This window comes from Hyla sarda, chromosome 6 (genome assembly GCF_029499605.1).
Source record: "Hyla sarda isolate aHylSar1 chromosome 6, aHylSar1.hap1, whole genome shotgun sequence".
NCBI lineage: Eukaryota > Metazoa > Chordata > Amphibia > Anura > Hylidae > Hyla > Hyla sarda.
The window spans coordinates 143,002,833-143,017,506 of NC_079194.1; the positions used below are offsets into that span (position 1 = coordinate 143,002,833).

The 14,674-nt window shown below is 43.8% G+C and overlaps 1 protein-coding gene across 2 annotated transcripts in view; it reads right to left on the bottom strand.

Annotated features, from left to right (window-relative positions):
- The window catches only part of CCDC113 (coiled-coil domain containing 113), a 32,833-nt gene extending 26,579 nt beyond the window's left edge, over window positions 1-6,254 (bottom strand). Inside the window, exons 1-3 of one of the 2 annotated variants that reach the window (XM_056525385.1) lie at window positions 5,974-6,254; window positions 5,706-5,832; window positions 1,056-1,220 (exon numbers count right to left, since the gene is read on the bottom strand). In XM_056525385.1, coding sequence (XP_056381360.1) covers window positions 1,056-1,220; window positions 5,706-5,832; window positions 5,974-6,083 — 402 coding nt within the window. In that variant the 5' untranslated portion in view covers window positions 6,084-6,254. Of the gene's footprint in view, window positions 1-1,055; window positions 1,221-5,705; window positions 5,833-5,960 lie in introns of both variants that reach the window. The other variant, XM_056525386.1, reaches the window with a different exon arrangement.
- Window positions 6,255-14,674: the final 8,420 nt, after the last annotated feature.

A 14,674-nucleotide genomic window follows, 5' to 3' on the forward strand; every position in this document is an offset into this window, starting at 1 on the left:
GGGGATTGCCCCTAGTAACAGACCACAAGGGCAGGATCTGCTCCCCCACTATAAATGCACAACTGCATTTGGGGTTGAGCACCTCCTGCTTTTTGAGACCACGTTTTTTTCTTCTTGTTCAATATTGGATTCTGCAACAGCTGAGATTTGTATGATATTCTGTAGCAGCTAAGGGTGTATGAGACTGAACTAAGCAGAGCCTTTGTAGCACACCATGTAAGTTTACGATACCCGTCCCGTGCTCCGGCTCCACCCCACACCTGTCTGCCCCTGACATATGTGTAGTAGTCCAAGAGAGTAGAGAGGACGAGGGGTAGGGCACACAAGGTGCTCTAAGGCTAGGTTCACACTAGAATTCCGCTTTGAAATTGAGGGCAGAAATTTCGCTTGCTAAAATGTATAGTGTAGTGAATGGGATTCCGTTCACAAAGTCACACTTCGGAATTTGTGAATGGAAAATCTGCTTGGAAATTTCTGCCTGAAGAATGGCGCTGCTCATTCTTCAGGCGGAAATACTCGCAGAACACATTGCAGTCTATTGGAGACTGCAGTGCCCGCATGGTCTGGCCGCACTCGGAATCTCCGGGCGGAAATTTTCTGCCCGGAGATTCCGCAGTGTGAACCTAGCCTAAGAGGAAAGCCCTGCCCCTTCTCTAGAGTATACTGCTCTGCATTCGGACCTGTGCCACCAGTATGAGTTTTTAAAACACTGAAGGGAAAGGGGACATTGAATGTATGGTGACATGCCAAATTTGGGAAAGTTGTAGACATTAGATGGGGACATGCTGGGGAAGGGAACAGTATGGATGGATGGATGGATGGGACATGCTGAGGGGGGTGCAAAAAATTAAAGAATGGGGACATGCTGAGGGTAGGGCACAGTATGGAAGGATGGGGACATGCTAAGGGAGGGGTGCATGGATGGATGGTGACATGCTGAGGGGGTGGAGGTCCTAGCACCAGGGCCCACAAGACTTTAGCTACGCCTCTATGCAGCATTATAGGAGAAGGCTCAATGCCTGTGGTGACCCTTCATAGAAGTATGCCTCAGTTACCTTGTAGCTTTGAAGAATGTGCTCCGTGTTGTCACTGTCTCTCTGCACCTTCTCACTGGTTTCCTCCAGCTCCCGCTGCACCAGCTCACACTTTTGATCCACACTCAGGGTCAGGAGACGCTCAGAGATGGTGCTACGTGACTTAGAACGACGGCGACTGCGCATCTGCACATAAAGGAGAAGTAAATCAAAAGGTCCAGGCTCTATTTCTGCACATGGGTATACTGCTACACTGAGGACAGTATGGGGTACACCTGGACAGTAACAAGGACTTTGTATTGTGCTGCTCGAAACAACCACAGCCTCTTGTTCCAGAGCAGCCTGCATTTCTACTGAGGTTTTCTGTGGGGAGTTGCGGTGAAATCTTTTTTGATCTACCTGACCTGACGCTGGAGTCAAGAGATCCCTGAATTTTCCCCTTAAGTGATTGAACAGTACTGAATAGTATTTGTAAGGCTTTGGATATCATGTACATACTTTTCCAAATTTATAAAGTTTCAATACCTTGTTACGCAGGTGACAGTTCTTTTCTGCTCCCCATGGCTCAGTATCTAGCCTGCTCAGTACATCCATGTGAGAGCTAACAAACTCATCGAATTTTTATGCACATACACTTATTGCAATTTATGCCACAGGTGTGGGAAATTAACCTTTAACCCCTTAAGGGCTCAGCATTTTTCCGTTTTTGCATTTTCGTTTTTCCTCCTTACCTTTTAAAAATCATAACCCTTTCAATTTTCCACCTAAAAATCCATATTATGGCTTATTTTTTGCACCACCAATTCTACTTTGCAGTGACATTAGTCATTTTACCCAAAAATCCACGGTGAAACGGAGAAAAAAATCATTGTGCGAAAAAATGTAAGAAAAAACGCCATTTTGTAAATTTTGGGGGCTTCCGTTTCTACGCAGTGTATTTTTCAGTAAAAATGACATATCTTTATTCTGTAGGTCTATACGATTAAAATTATACCCTACTTATATAGGTTTGATTTTGTTGTACTTCTGGAAAAAAAATCATAGCTACATGCAGGAAAATTTATACATTTAAAAAGGTCCTCTTCTGACCCCTATAACTTTTTTATTTTTTCGCATATGGGAATGTATGAGGGCTCATTTGTTGTGCCGTAATCTGAACTTCTTATCGAAACAATTTTTGTTTTGATCAGACTTTTTGATCGCTTTTTATTCATTTTTTAATGGTATAAAAATTATCAAAAAATACGCAATTTTTGACTTTGCAAAAAAAAAAAAAAGTGAATAATTTTCCAATGTTATAGCCCCATAGGGGGCTATAACATTGCACACACTGATCTCTTATACTGTTCACTGCTATGCAATAGTTCCTGCCTGGATCTCAGGCACGGAGCAGTCATTTGGCGATCGGACAGCGAAGAGGCAGGTAGGGGTCCTCCTGCTGTCCTGCAAGCTGTTCGGGACAATTTGGGGCAATTTTATCACGGTAGACCCGAACAGCCCGACTGAGCTGCCGGGATGCTTTCGGTTTCACTTCAGATGCGGCGATCATCTTTGATCGCCCTGTCTGAAGGGTTATTACCGGGCATCACCACGATCGGTGATGTCCTGTATTAGCCGTGAGTCCTGGCCATTGATGGCCGTCGGGACCGACCCGATATGATGCAGGGTCACCGTGTGACCCCGCGTTATATCGCGGGAGCCAGCGCAGGACGTAGATATTTTCCACTAGAGTACCCCTTTAATTGCTATTTTAATGTGTGTGTCACCTTGTGTGTCTGTAAGATAGGTTCATGCTTCATTGGTGCACCCATCGTATCCATCAGCATCCCGCTGAAAACGGTATATGGAAATAGCTGACCCTGCGGATTTCTATGGCCAAATGGAGTCATCTAGTGACTCGTTCGCACATAGAAATGTATGCGGTCCACTGTTCATATTAAAGTATACATCAGCATCTTGTTTTCGGAGGAATGCTGAAATACAAGGCCAAACATTCAAGGGTATGTATACTTTTGATCAAAGCCATTCGGGTGACTTCTAGCATCATTACAATTTAAAAACAACTATGTAATAATAAATGGCTCTATAGCATCGCTATCCTTTAATAAAAGACAGGGGGGGGGGGGGAGATTTATCAAAACCTGTCCAGAAGAAAAGTTACACATTGCAACCAATCAGATGGCTTCTTTCATTTTTCAAAGGCCTTTTCAAAAATGAAAGAAGCAATCTGATTGGTTGCTATGAGCAACTCAGAAACTTTTCATCGGGACATGTCTTGATAAATCTCCCCAAGGGATTTATTTTTTGCATGATCAGTCATATTTTTAAATTAATGCCAAAATTTTACTTCATCCAGGGAATTCAAACTTTTAAGCACAACTGTATATAGCTGTAAAAGTATAATGCAAGGTAAACACTGCAGCATTATATAAACAGGGGAAAGATGTGAGAGTCTATAGGAGGCCTAAGGTCTGCCTATGCACATGGATAAGCACCTTCAATGCAGAATGCTCTGGCAGTGACTAAAATACATAAGATGTGTGATTCTATAGGGGGCGCTGCACCTTACACATGGATATACTGCTGCTCAAAGGACAGTAGAGGGTACACTATGTAGCCACACTTATATGAGATGTGTAATTCTATAGACGGCGCAGCTGTGCCCTACACATGACTATACTGCTGCACAGGACAGAAGAGGGTACACTGCAGCCACATTTATATGAGAAGAGATTCTATAGGGGGCGCTGTGCCCTACACATGACTATACTGCTGCACAGGACAGAAGAGGGTACACTGCAGCCACATTTATATGAGAAGTGATTCTATAGGGGGCGCTGCGCCCTACACATGGATATACTGCTGCACCAAGGACAGTACAGGGTACACCCAGCAACTACACTTAGATGTGTGATTCTCTAGGGGGCGCTGCGCCCTACACATGGATATACTGCTGCACCAAGGACAGTACAGGGTACACCCAGCAACTACACTTAGATGTGTGATTCTCTAGGGGGCGCTGCGCCCTACACATGGATATACTGCTGCACCAAGGACAGTACAGGGTACACCCAGCAACTACACTTAGATGTGTGATTCTATAGGGGGCACTGTGCCCTACACATGGATATACTGCTGTACCAAGGACAGAAGAGGGTATACAGCAGCCACATTTATATGAGATGTGATTCTATAGGGGGGCGCTGTGCCCTACACATGGATATACTGCTGTACCAAGGACAGAAGGGGGTACACTGCAGCCACATTTACAGGAGATGTGTGATTCTATAGGGGGCGCTGTGCCCTACACATGGATATACTGTTGTACCAAGGACAGAAGAGGGTACACTGCAGCTACATTTACATGAGATGTGATTCTATAGGGGGCGCTGTGCCCTACAAATGGATATACTGCTGTACCAAGGACAGAAGAGGGTACACTGCAGCTACATTTACATGAGATGTGATTCTATAGGGGGCGCAGTGCCCTACACATGGATATACTGCTGTACTAAGGACAGAAGAGGGTACTCTGCAGCCACATTTACATGAGATGTGTGATTCTATAGGGGGCGCTGTGCCCTACACATTGATATACTGCTGCACCAAGGACAGAAGAGGGTACACTGCAGCCACATTTACATGAGATGTGTGATTCTATAGGGGGCGCTGTGCCCTACACATGGATATACTGCTGTACCAAGGACAGAAGAGGGTACTCTGCAGCCACATTTACATGAGATGTGTGATTCTATAGGGGGTGCTGTGCCCTACACATGGATATACTGCTGTACTAAGGACAGAAGAGGGTACACTGCAGCCACATTTACATGAGATGTGATTCTATAGGGGGCGCTGTGCCCTACACATGGATATACTGCTGCACCAAGGACAGAAGAGGGTACACTGCAGCCACATGTATTTGAGATGTGATTCTATAGGGGGCGCTGTGCCCTACACATGGATATACTGCTGCACCAAGGACAGAAGAGGGTACACTGCAGCCACATTTACATGAGATGTGATTCTATAGGGGGCGCTGTGCCCTACACATGGATATACTGCTGTACTAAGGACAGAAGAGGGTACACTGCAGCCACATTTACATGAGATGTGATTCTATAGGGGGCGCTGTGCCCTACACATGGATATACTGCTGTACCAAGGACAGAAGAGGGTACACTGCAGCCACATTTACATGAGATGTTTGATTCTATAGGGGGGCGCTGTGCCCTACACATGGATATACTGCTGTACCAAGGACAGAAGAGGGTACACTGCAGCCACATTTACATGAGATGTGATTCTATAGGGGGCGCTGTGCCCTACACATGGATATACTGCTGTACCAAGGACAGAAGAGGGTACACTGCAGCCACATTTACATGAGATGTTTGATTCTATAGGGGGCGCTGTGCCCTACACATGGATATACTGCTGTACCAAGGACAGAAGGGGGTACACTGCAGCCACATTTACATGAGATGTGATTCTATAGGGGGCGCTGTGCCCTACACATGGATATACTGCTGCACCAAGGACAGAAGAGGGTACTCTGCAGCCACATTTACATGAGATGTGATTCTATAGGGGGCGCTGTGCCCTACACATGGATATTCTGCATATAATGCACTAGTATAGTGAAGCTGGTGCTGGAGGGGAGCACTGTACCTGGATGAAGTCCTGATGAGACCCTGAAGCTTCGGAGGGGGCAGCCGGGGTCAGCTCCTTCGGATCCAGTCGTTTGTAGAACTTCTCAAACATCTCCGTCTCAGCTTTGAGTGTGGAAACGGCATTGCTACAAGAAAACAGCGGTATACGGAGGGGTTAGAAGGGAGCCCAGCAGTATGGCACTGGCACTCTATCTAGGGAAGGGGAGCATGACAGGACGTTATACATGCAGGGCAGGCATGGAGGATTACATACGGAGCTGCGGTACCTGGTGTCCCGGATAAGTGCCCGCAGCTGCTCTGGGCTCAGCTCGGACAGGTACAACTCCTCGCCGGCCTGGGACTCAGTCCTCACGCTCTCCCCATCAGTCTCCGCCATGGTTGTTAAGTTAAACAGTTGACGACATCGGCGTCTCCATGGAGAAGCACGTGACTTAGCGCCGCTCTTCCCTAAAGTTCTGACTGGTTTATGGCTGTGATAAGGCGCCCCCTACAGCAGCGTCTAGCATGGATACCCTGTCCGTCATCACATCATCTCACCCCTTCCCCCAACTGTGGAGCAGTATAGCAGCGTCTGGCCATGTCTGGGTACATGATTGGGGGGATGTTGGGGTGCAGGGATGAGGAGGTAGCCGGGGTTTGGGGTGGGGAATCACAGTTGTATCCATGGTTGCCTATGTCCACACTGCGTTAAAGGGGTGGTCCGGTGAAAAACAAGTGTTTGATCGCTGGGGGTCCCACCACTGGCAACTGTGCAATCACACTACTACCACCATCATACTGTTACTGACCAAATCCTGTATACTGAGAACAATATTACCAATAATACCAGTATACAAGGAGGAATATTATCACTATACATATTACCATCATACTGTTACTGACCAAATCCTGTATACTGAGAACAATATTACCAATAATACCAGTATACAAGGAGGAATATTATCACTATACATATTACCATCATACTGTTACTGACCAAATCCTGTATACTGAGAACAATATTACCAATAATACCAGTATACAAGGAGGAATATTATCACTATACATATTACCATCATACTGTTACTGACCAAATCCTGTATACTGAGAACAATATTACCAATAATACCAGTATACAAGGAGGAATATTATCACTATACATATTACCATCATACTGTTACTGACCAAATCCTGTATACTGAGAACAATATTACCAATAATACCAGTATACAAGGAGGAATATTATCACTATATATATTACCATCATACTGTTACTGACCAAATCCTGTATACTGAGAACAATATTACCAATAATACCAGTATACAAGGAGGAATATTATCACTATACATATTACCGCCATACTGTTACGGACCAAATCCTGTATACTGACACCAATTTTACCAATAATACCAGTATACAAGGAGGAATATTATCACTATACATATTACCGCCATACTGTTACGGACCAAATCCTGTATACTGACACCAATTTTACCAATAATACCAGTATACAAGGAGGAATATCATCACATACATATTACTGCCATATTGTTACTGACCAAATGCTGTATACTGAGACCAATATTACCAATAATACCAGTATACAAGAAGAAATATCATCACATACATACTATCACCATACTGTTACTGACCAAATACTGTATATGGAGACCATTACCAATAATTCCAGTATGCAGAAAGGATTATTATCATTATACATATCACCAACATAATGTTAATATTTTTTACCAGTAGGGACAAATTTTTCCGCCATACCATGACCACCACCATTACCACTGACTAGTAACACTATACCTTGAAAGCCTGTAGTTTTGCAACAGCTAAAGGTACATTGGTTGGGGAACACTGCCTTAGCTGGGAGCTGCTCCCCCTCTATAATAAACATGGCGGTGAGGAGGTACAGGTACGTCCTGGTGCGTTGTCTTAGATGGAAAAGGCGTACATGTACATCCTCACCGCCATCTTTACTATAGGGAGGGAGCAGCTCCCAGCTAAGGCAGTGTTCCCCAACCAATGTAGCTCAAGCTGTTCCAGAACTACAACTCTTAGCATGCCCAAACAGCCTTTGGCTGAAGGCACACTGGTTGTCGACCACTGTCGTAGAACATATAGGCGCACAGCAATGACTGGGAACTGCTCCCTCTCTATAGTAGAGATGGCAGTGAGGAGGTAGAGGTACGTCTTTTCCATCTAAGACTTAACGCACCAGGGCGTACCTGTACCTCCTCACCACCATCTTTATTATAGAGGGGGAGCAGCTCCCAGCTAAGGCAGTGTTCCTCAACCAATGTACCTTAATCTGTGGAAAAACTGCAACTCTCAGCATGCCCAGACAGCCTTTGGCATGCTGGGAGTTGTAGTTTTGCAACAACTGGAGGCACACTGGTTGTGGAACACCGCCTTGCGCTGTTGACACTTTCCAGGAAGAAGGAATTTTTCATTTTTGCACTTTTGTTTTTTCCTCTTCACCTTCTAATAGCGATAACACTTCCATTTTTCAACCTACCAATCCATATGAGGGCTTGTTTTTTGCGCCACAAATTATACTTTGTAAGTCATCGCTCATTTACTACCAAATTTACAGTGAAACAAGCAAAAAAAATATTTGTGGGGCAAAATTGAGAAAAAAAAGCCATTTTGAAACTTTTGGGTCTTCCGATTTTACACTATTCAGTAAAAATGACACCTTATCTTTATTCTGTAGGTCCATATGATTAAAACAATACCATATTTATATAGGTTTTGCTTTATTTTACTACTTTAAAAAAATTATAACTTTTTGTATGAAAATTATTATGCATAAAATTGTCCTCTTCTGACCCCTATAACTTTTTTATTTTTTCGTATACTGAGCTGTATGAGCTTATTCTTTGCACCATAATCTGTTGTTTTTATCGTTACCATATCGGTATTGATCTGACTTTTCAATCGATTTTTAATAGTTTTTTCTAGAATGTGACGAGCAAAAAACGCAATTCTGGGGTTTAGTATTTTTTTACATTTACACCAAATAATGTTAGATTATGTTAGTTCGAACAATTACGCATGTGGCTATACTTAAAAAGTTCATTTTTATTTTGCTTACGTGTTTTTTTTATATGGAAAAGTAGGAAAAGGGGGTGATTCAAACTTTTAATAAGGAACGGGTTAATGGGTATTTAAACATTTTTTTTTTTTTTTTTACACTTTATTAAATCATTAGATTTTTTACACTTTATTGAATCATTAGATTCCTCATACAGATCAATGTAGTTTCACAGAACTACATTGATCTGTGTGCTCTATGCTTATTTGGTAAAGCCTGGTCCAGCCAGGCTCTCTCAAATGCAGAGCCACGGACCGAACTACAGGAGAGGTAAGCCCTCCGGCTACCTCCGCAGTGGATTGGTCCCCACCCCCACCCAATACACTCCTCTAGCCCACCAGGGACAGATTAAAGGTCCCTTTAGACACTGCTGTCAGCTTTGACAGCGGCGATCTAAACGATAGCCGCCCGCGGCAATCGACGCATGTCAGCTATTAGCGGCAGCCCCCAACCACTGAAATCAGCTGGGGCCAGCCGGGTATGGAGCGGGCTCAAGTCAGGAGCCCGCTCCATACACCCTGAGCGACACCAAGATGGACCAGGTTCGTCATGTGTCGCTAAGGGATTAATTAATGAAAAAATAAGACTGGCAGCAGACCCGGGGATGTTAGCTGGACACCCGGGGCTATATCCCTGTTAGCCCACCTATCGACACCCCTGATCATAATGCTTCCAGTTTTACACCTACAGACCCATATGAGGGTTTTCTTTGCACCACCAATTTTACTTTGTAATGACATCAATATTTTCCCCACAAAATCTATGTCTAAACCCCAAAATAAATAATTTTTGGGGATTGAATTGAAAAATTATTTTTTTTTGGGTGCTTCTGTTTGTATACAGTGCACTTTTTAGTAAAATATTACACTATTTTTATTCTGTCGGTCCATATGATTACAAAAACAAATTTTAATATTTTTTTTATTTTACTACTTTAAAAAAATATATAACTTTTTTTTTGTTCAAAAATTTGTATGCTTAAAATTATCCTCTTCTGACCCCTATAATTTTCTTTTTTCCTCTGTATACGGGGGATGTATGAATCTGCACTGTAGACTTTTTGATCAAAAAACCACATGTTTATTTTTGTTCACATTATTTTATTTAAAAATAGGAAAAGAGGAGATGATTCAAACTTTTAATAGGGAAGGTGTAATTCAATTTTATAAACTTTTTTTTCACTATTTTTTCCCTGTATTAACAAAGCGTGGTGTGAACCCAGCCTTATAAAGGTTTTGTTTTATTTTACTTGCTTTACTACTATAACTTTTTGTACGATAATTAGTATGCTTAAAATTGTTCTCTTCTGACACCTCCTAACTATTTAAGTTTACATATACGGCTATATGAGGGCTAATTTTTTGTGCCGTGTAGTTTTTATAAGTACTATTTGTGTTTGCTTTTTTTTTTATCACTTTTTATTAACTTTTTCTGGTATATGAAGTGACCAAAAATACGCAATTATGGACTTTGGTGTTTTTTTTTCTGTTTTGTTTTTTAGAGGGCTCAGAAGGGAAGGAGCGACAAGGGGATTTTGGAGAGTACGTTTTTCTGAAATGGTTTTTGGGGGGCATGTTGCATTTAGGAAGCCCTTATGGTGCCAGAACAGCAAAAAAAAAACACATGGCATACCATTTTGGAATCTAGACCCCTCGGGGAATGTAACATGGGATAAAGTGAACCTTTATACCTCACAGGTGTTTCATGACTTTTGCAAATGTAAAAAAAAAAATAATAATTTTTACCTAAAATGCTTGCTTTCCCAAAAATTTTACATTTTTAAAAAGGGTAATAGCAGAAAATACCCCCCAAAATTTGAAGCCCAATTTCTCCCGATTCAGAAAACACCCCATATGGGGGTGAAAAGTGCTCTGGTGGCGCACTACAGGTCTCGGAAGAGAAGGAGTCACATTTGGCTTTTTGAAAGCAAATTTTGCTCTGGGGGCATGCCGCATTTAGGAAGCCCCTATGGTGCCAGGACAGCAAAAAAAAAAACCACATGGCATACCATTTTGGAAACTAGACCCCCTCAGGGAACGTAACAAGGGGTTAAGTGAACCTTTATACCCCACAGGTGTTTCACGACTTTTGCATATGTAAAAAAAAAAAAAAAATTTATTTTTTACCTAAAATGCTTGTTTTCCCAAAAATTTTACATTTTTAAAAAGGGTAAAAGCAGAAAATACCCCCCAAAATTTGTAACACAATTTCTCCCAAGTACAGCGATACCCCATATGTGACTCTTAACTGTTGCCTTGAAATACGACAGGGCTCCAAAGTGACAGGGTGCCTCCAGCTGTTTGCAATCATTTTTATTGGGGAGGGGGGCTGTGTAGGGGTATGTGTATATGTAGTGTTTTTTACTTTTTATTTTGTGTTAGTGTAGTGTTTTTAGGGTACAGTCGCACGGGTGGGGGTTCACAGTAGTTTCTCGCTGGCAGTTTGAGCTGCGGCAGAAAATTTGCCGCAGCTCAAACTTGCAGCCAGATACTTGCTGCAAACCTCTGCCCATGTGAGTGTACCCTGTACGTTCACATTGGGGAGGAAGGGGGGACATCCAGCTGTTGCAAAACTACAACTCCCAGCATGCGCTGACGGACTGTACATGCTGAGAGTTTTAGTTTTGCAACAGCTGTAGGCACACTGGTTATGTATCACTGAGTTTGTGACCTAACTCGGTGTTTCACAACCAGTGTGCCTCCAGCTCTTGCAAAACTACAACTCCCAGCATGTACGGTGCATGGTGTACATTGGCTGCTGAGAGTTGGAGTTTGCAACAGCTGGAGGCACACCGGTCGTGAAACACTGAGTTAGGTAAAAAAAAAAACTCTAAGTTTCACAACCAGTGTGCCTTAAGCTGTTGCAAAACTACAACTCTCAGCAGTCACCGACAGCCAACGGGCATGCTGGGAGTTGTAGTTATGCAACCAGCAGATGCACCACTACAACTCCCAGCATGCATTTTAGCTGTTTGTGCAAGCTGGGAGTTGTAGTTATACAACAGCTGAAGGTATACTTTTCCATAGAAAAAATGTGCCTCCAGCTGTTGCAAAACCATAAGTCCCAGCATGCCCATAAGGGAATGCTGGGAGTTGTGGTGGTCTGCCTCCTGCTGTTGCATAACTACAGCTCCCAGCATGCCCTTTTTGCATGCTGGGAGCTGTTGCTAAGCAACAGCAGGAGGCTGTCACTCACCTCCAACGATCCACGCCGCGCAGGTCAGTTCCTCGTCGCCGCCGCCGCTGCTCCTCCTGGGGCCCCGATCCCAACATTCACGCCGGGGATCGGGGTCCCCAGCACCCGGGGTGCACGTCCCGCACCCGCTCACGTCCTCCGGAAGAGGGGCGGAGCGGGTTGCGGGAGTGACACCCGCAGCAGGCGCCGGTAATCCGGCCGACGAATCAGGGCGATCGTGAGGTGGCACCAGTGCCACCTCACCCCTGCAGGCTCTGGCAGTTCGGGGCCGTCAGAGACGGCCCGATCAGCCAGTAATTCCGGGTCACTGGAGACCCCATTGACCCGGAATCGCCGTAGATCGCTGGACTGAATTGTCCAGCGATCTGCGGCAATCGCCGACATGGGGGGGCATAATGACCCCCCTGGGCGATATGCCGGGATGCCTGCTGAACGATTTCAGCAGGCATCCGGCTCCGGTCCCCAACCGGCTAGCGGTGGGGGCCGGAATTCCCACGGGCATATGGATACGCCCTCGGTCCTTAAGGACTCGGAATGCAGGGCGTATCCATACGCCCATGTCCTGAAGAGGTTAATGTTGCTCAGCACACAGCCATGTCTAAACCTTGGAAACAAAAATGAGTACACCCCTAAGTGAAAATGTCTAAATTGGTCCCAAAAAGTCAATATTTTGTGTGGCCACCATTATTTTCCAGCACTGCTTGAAGCCTCTTGGGCATGGAGTTCACCAGAGCTTCACATTTTGCCACTGGAGTCCTCTTCCAATTCTCCATGAACAACATCACGGAGCTGGTGGATGTTATTGACCTTGCGCTCCCCCACCTTTCATTTAAGGATGTCCCACAGATGTTTAATAGGGTGTAGAGCTGAAGACATGTTTGATCAGTCCATCACCTATACCCTCAGCTTCTTTAGCAAGGTAGTGGTCTTGAAGATGTGTTTGGGGTTGTTATCCTGTTTGAATATTGCCCTGTGGCCCAGTGTCCAAAAGGAGGGGATTATGCTCTGCTTCAGTGTGTCACAGTACATGTTGACATTTATGGTTCCCTCAATGAGCTGTAGCTCCCCAGTGGCAGCAGCACTCAAGCAGACCCAGACCATGACACTCCCACCACCATGCATGACTGTAGACAAGACACACTTGTCTTTATACTCCTTACCTGGTTGCTGCCACACACAATTAACACCATTTGAACCAAATAAATTAATTTTGGACAATGGTTCCAGTAATTAATGTCCTTAATCTGCTTGTCTTCAGCATACTGTTTGCAGGCTTTATTGTACATCATATTCAAGAGCAGACCAATTTGATGCAGTGTGCAATTTATAATCTAAGCCAAGACAGGCCGAACCCTCACCCTTTCAACTACTGCAACAATGCTGGCAGCTCTGATATGTCTATTTCCCAAAGACAACCTCTGGATGTGACGCTGGTCTTGCCAACTGTGCTGCAGCTCAGTTTCAGGGTCTTGGCAATCTTCATATAACCTAGGCCATATTTATGTAGCGCAAAAAAAACTTTTTTTCAGACCCTCTGAGAGTTCTTTGCCATTAGGTGCCATGTTGAACTTCCAATGACCAGTATTAGAGAGTGTGAGAGCAATAACACCACATTTAAGACATCTGCTCCCTATTCACACTTTCAGGGCCGGTTTTAGACTAAGTGTGGCTCTGGGCAAAAATAAAAAATGGGGCCTCCAGATTGCGTGACCAAAGATCACTATGTTGCGGCCCCTGAATTGTGCTGCATGTCGGCTAATGTGAGTAAATGAGATTGAGCTGCAAACCACAAATGGCTGTGACTACAACATGTGAAACTTAATAATTCCATCCAGGATGAATTTGTGGCTGCGGTAATTTGGGGATCGCAATGTGACCCCATTTAGTGTAGATCAGCTCAGCTCCCCCCTTTGCAAGAACGAAGTGCATCAATAGCTGTGGAGCAACAGCAACTTGTGAGGACACACATAGAGAAATCCAGCACAAAACAGCATCATAAAATGTATGGTCACAGGAAACCACAGGGTCACAGAAAGCCATACGTATTATGATGCTGTTTTAAGAGTTTAATAAACCACCTAAAGAGCAAGAACTGATTTGTAGTGATGGTAGTGGATGAGATCTCAAGGACTGGGAAATAAAGGGTGTGAAGTGGCTGGAATAAAAGATGATGCAGGGAGGTGAATGGATGAATGGATGCAAAGTGATGGATGCGAATATAGATAGTGCGGCTTAGAGAATGACTCAGAGGATGTGTGATGCTTATTAAATGCAAGGCTGGTGATCAAGTATGGAAAGATAGAGAGGTAGATGTATAGTGTATATGTATAGTGTAAATGCAAATGAATGGTGACTGTTGTGTGTATGTCTACTATGTTGTAAAATGAATCAGGTGTTGCTGAAATAACTACTGCAATAGATGTGTGAATAAAATTGATGTACTAAATGTCCAGGGTACACCACATTTATTAATCAAATAAAAACAAAATAATTGTTAAGTCAATTTAAACAGTTAGGTAGAAATGTGGAGTAAGAGTGCAGGGCCCTTGTACTCCTTCCCACCTGTTATAATTAAAAGGTACAGATGAATTTATAAAAAGATGTGAAATAAAACACACAGTATATGTGATTAGATGACAACACACTCTCAGTTTGAAAGTTCAGTGGTGGTTAGAGGCAGATCCAC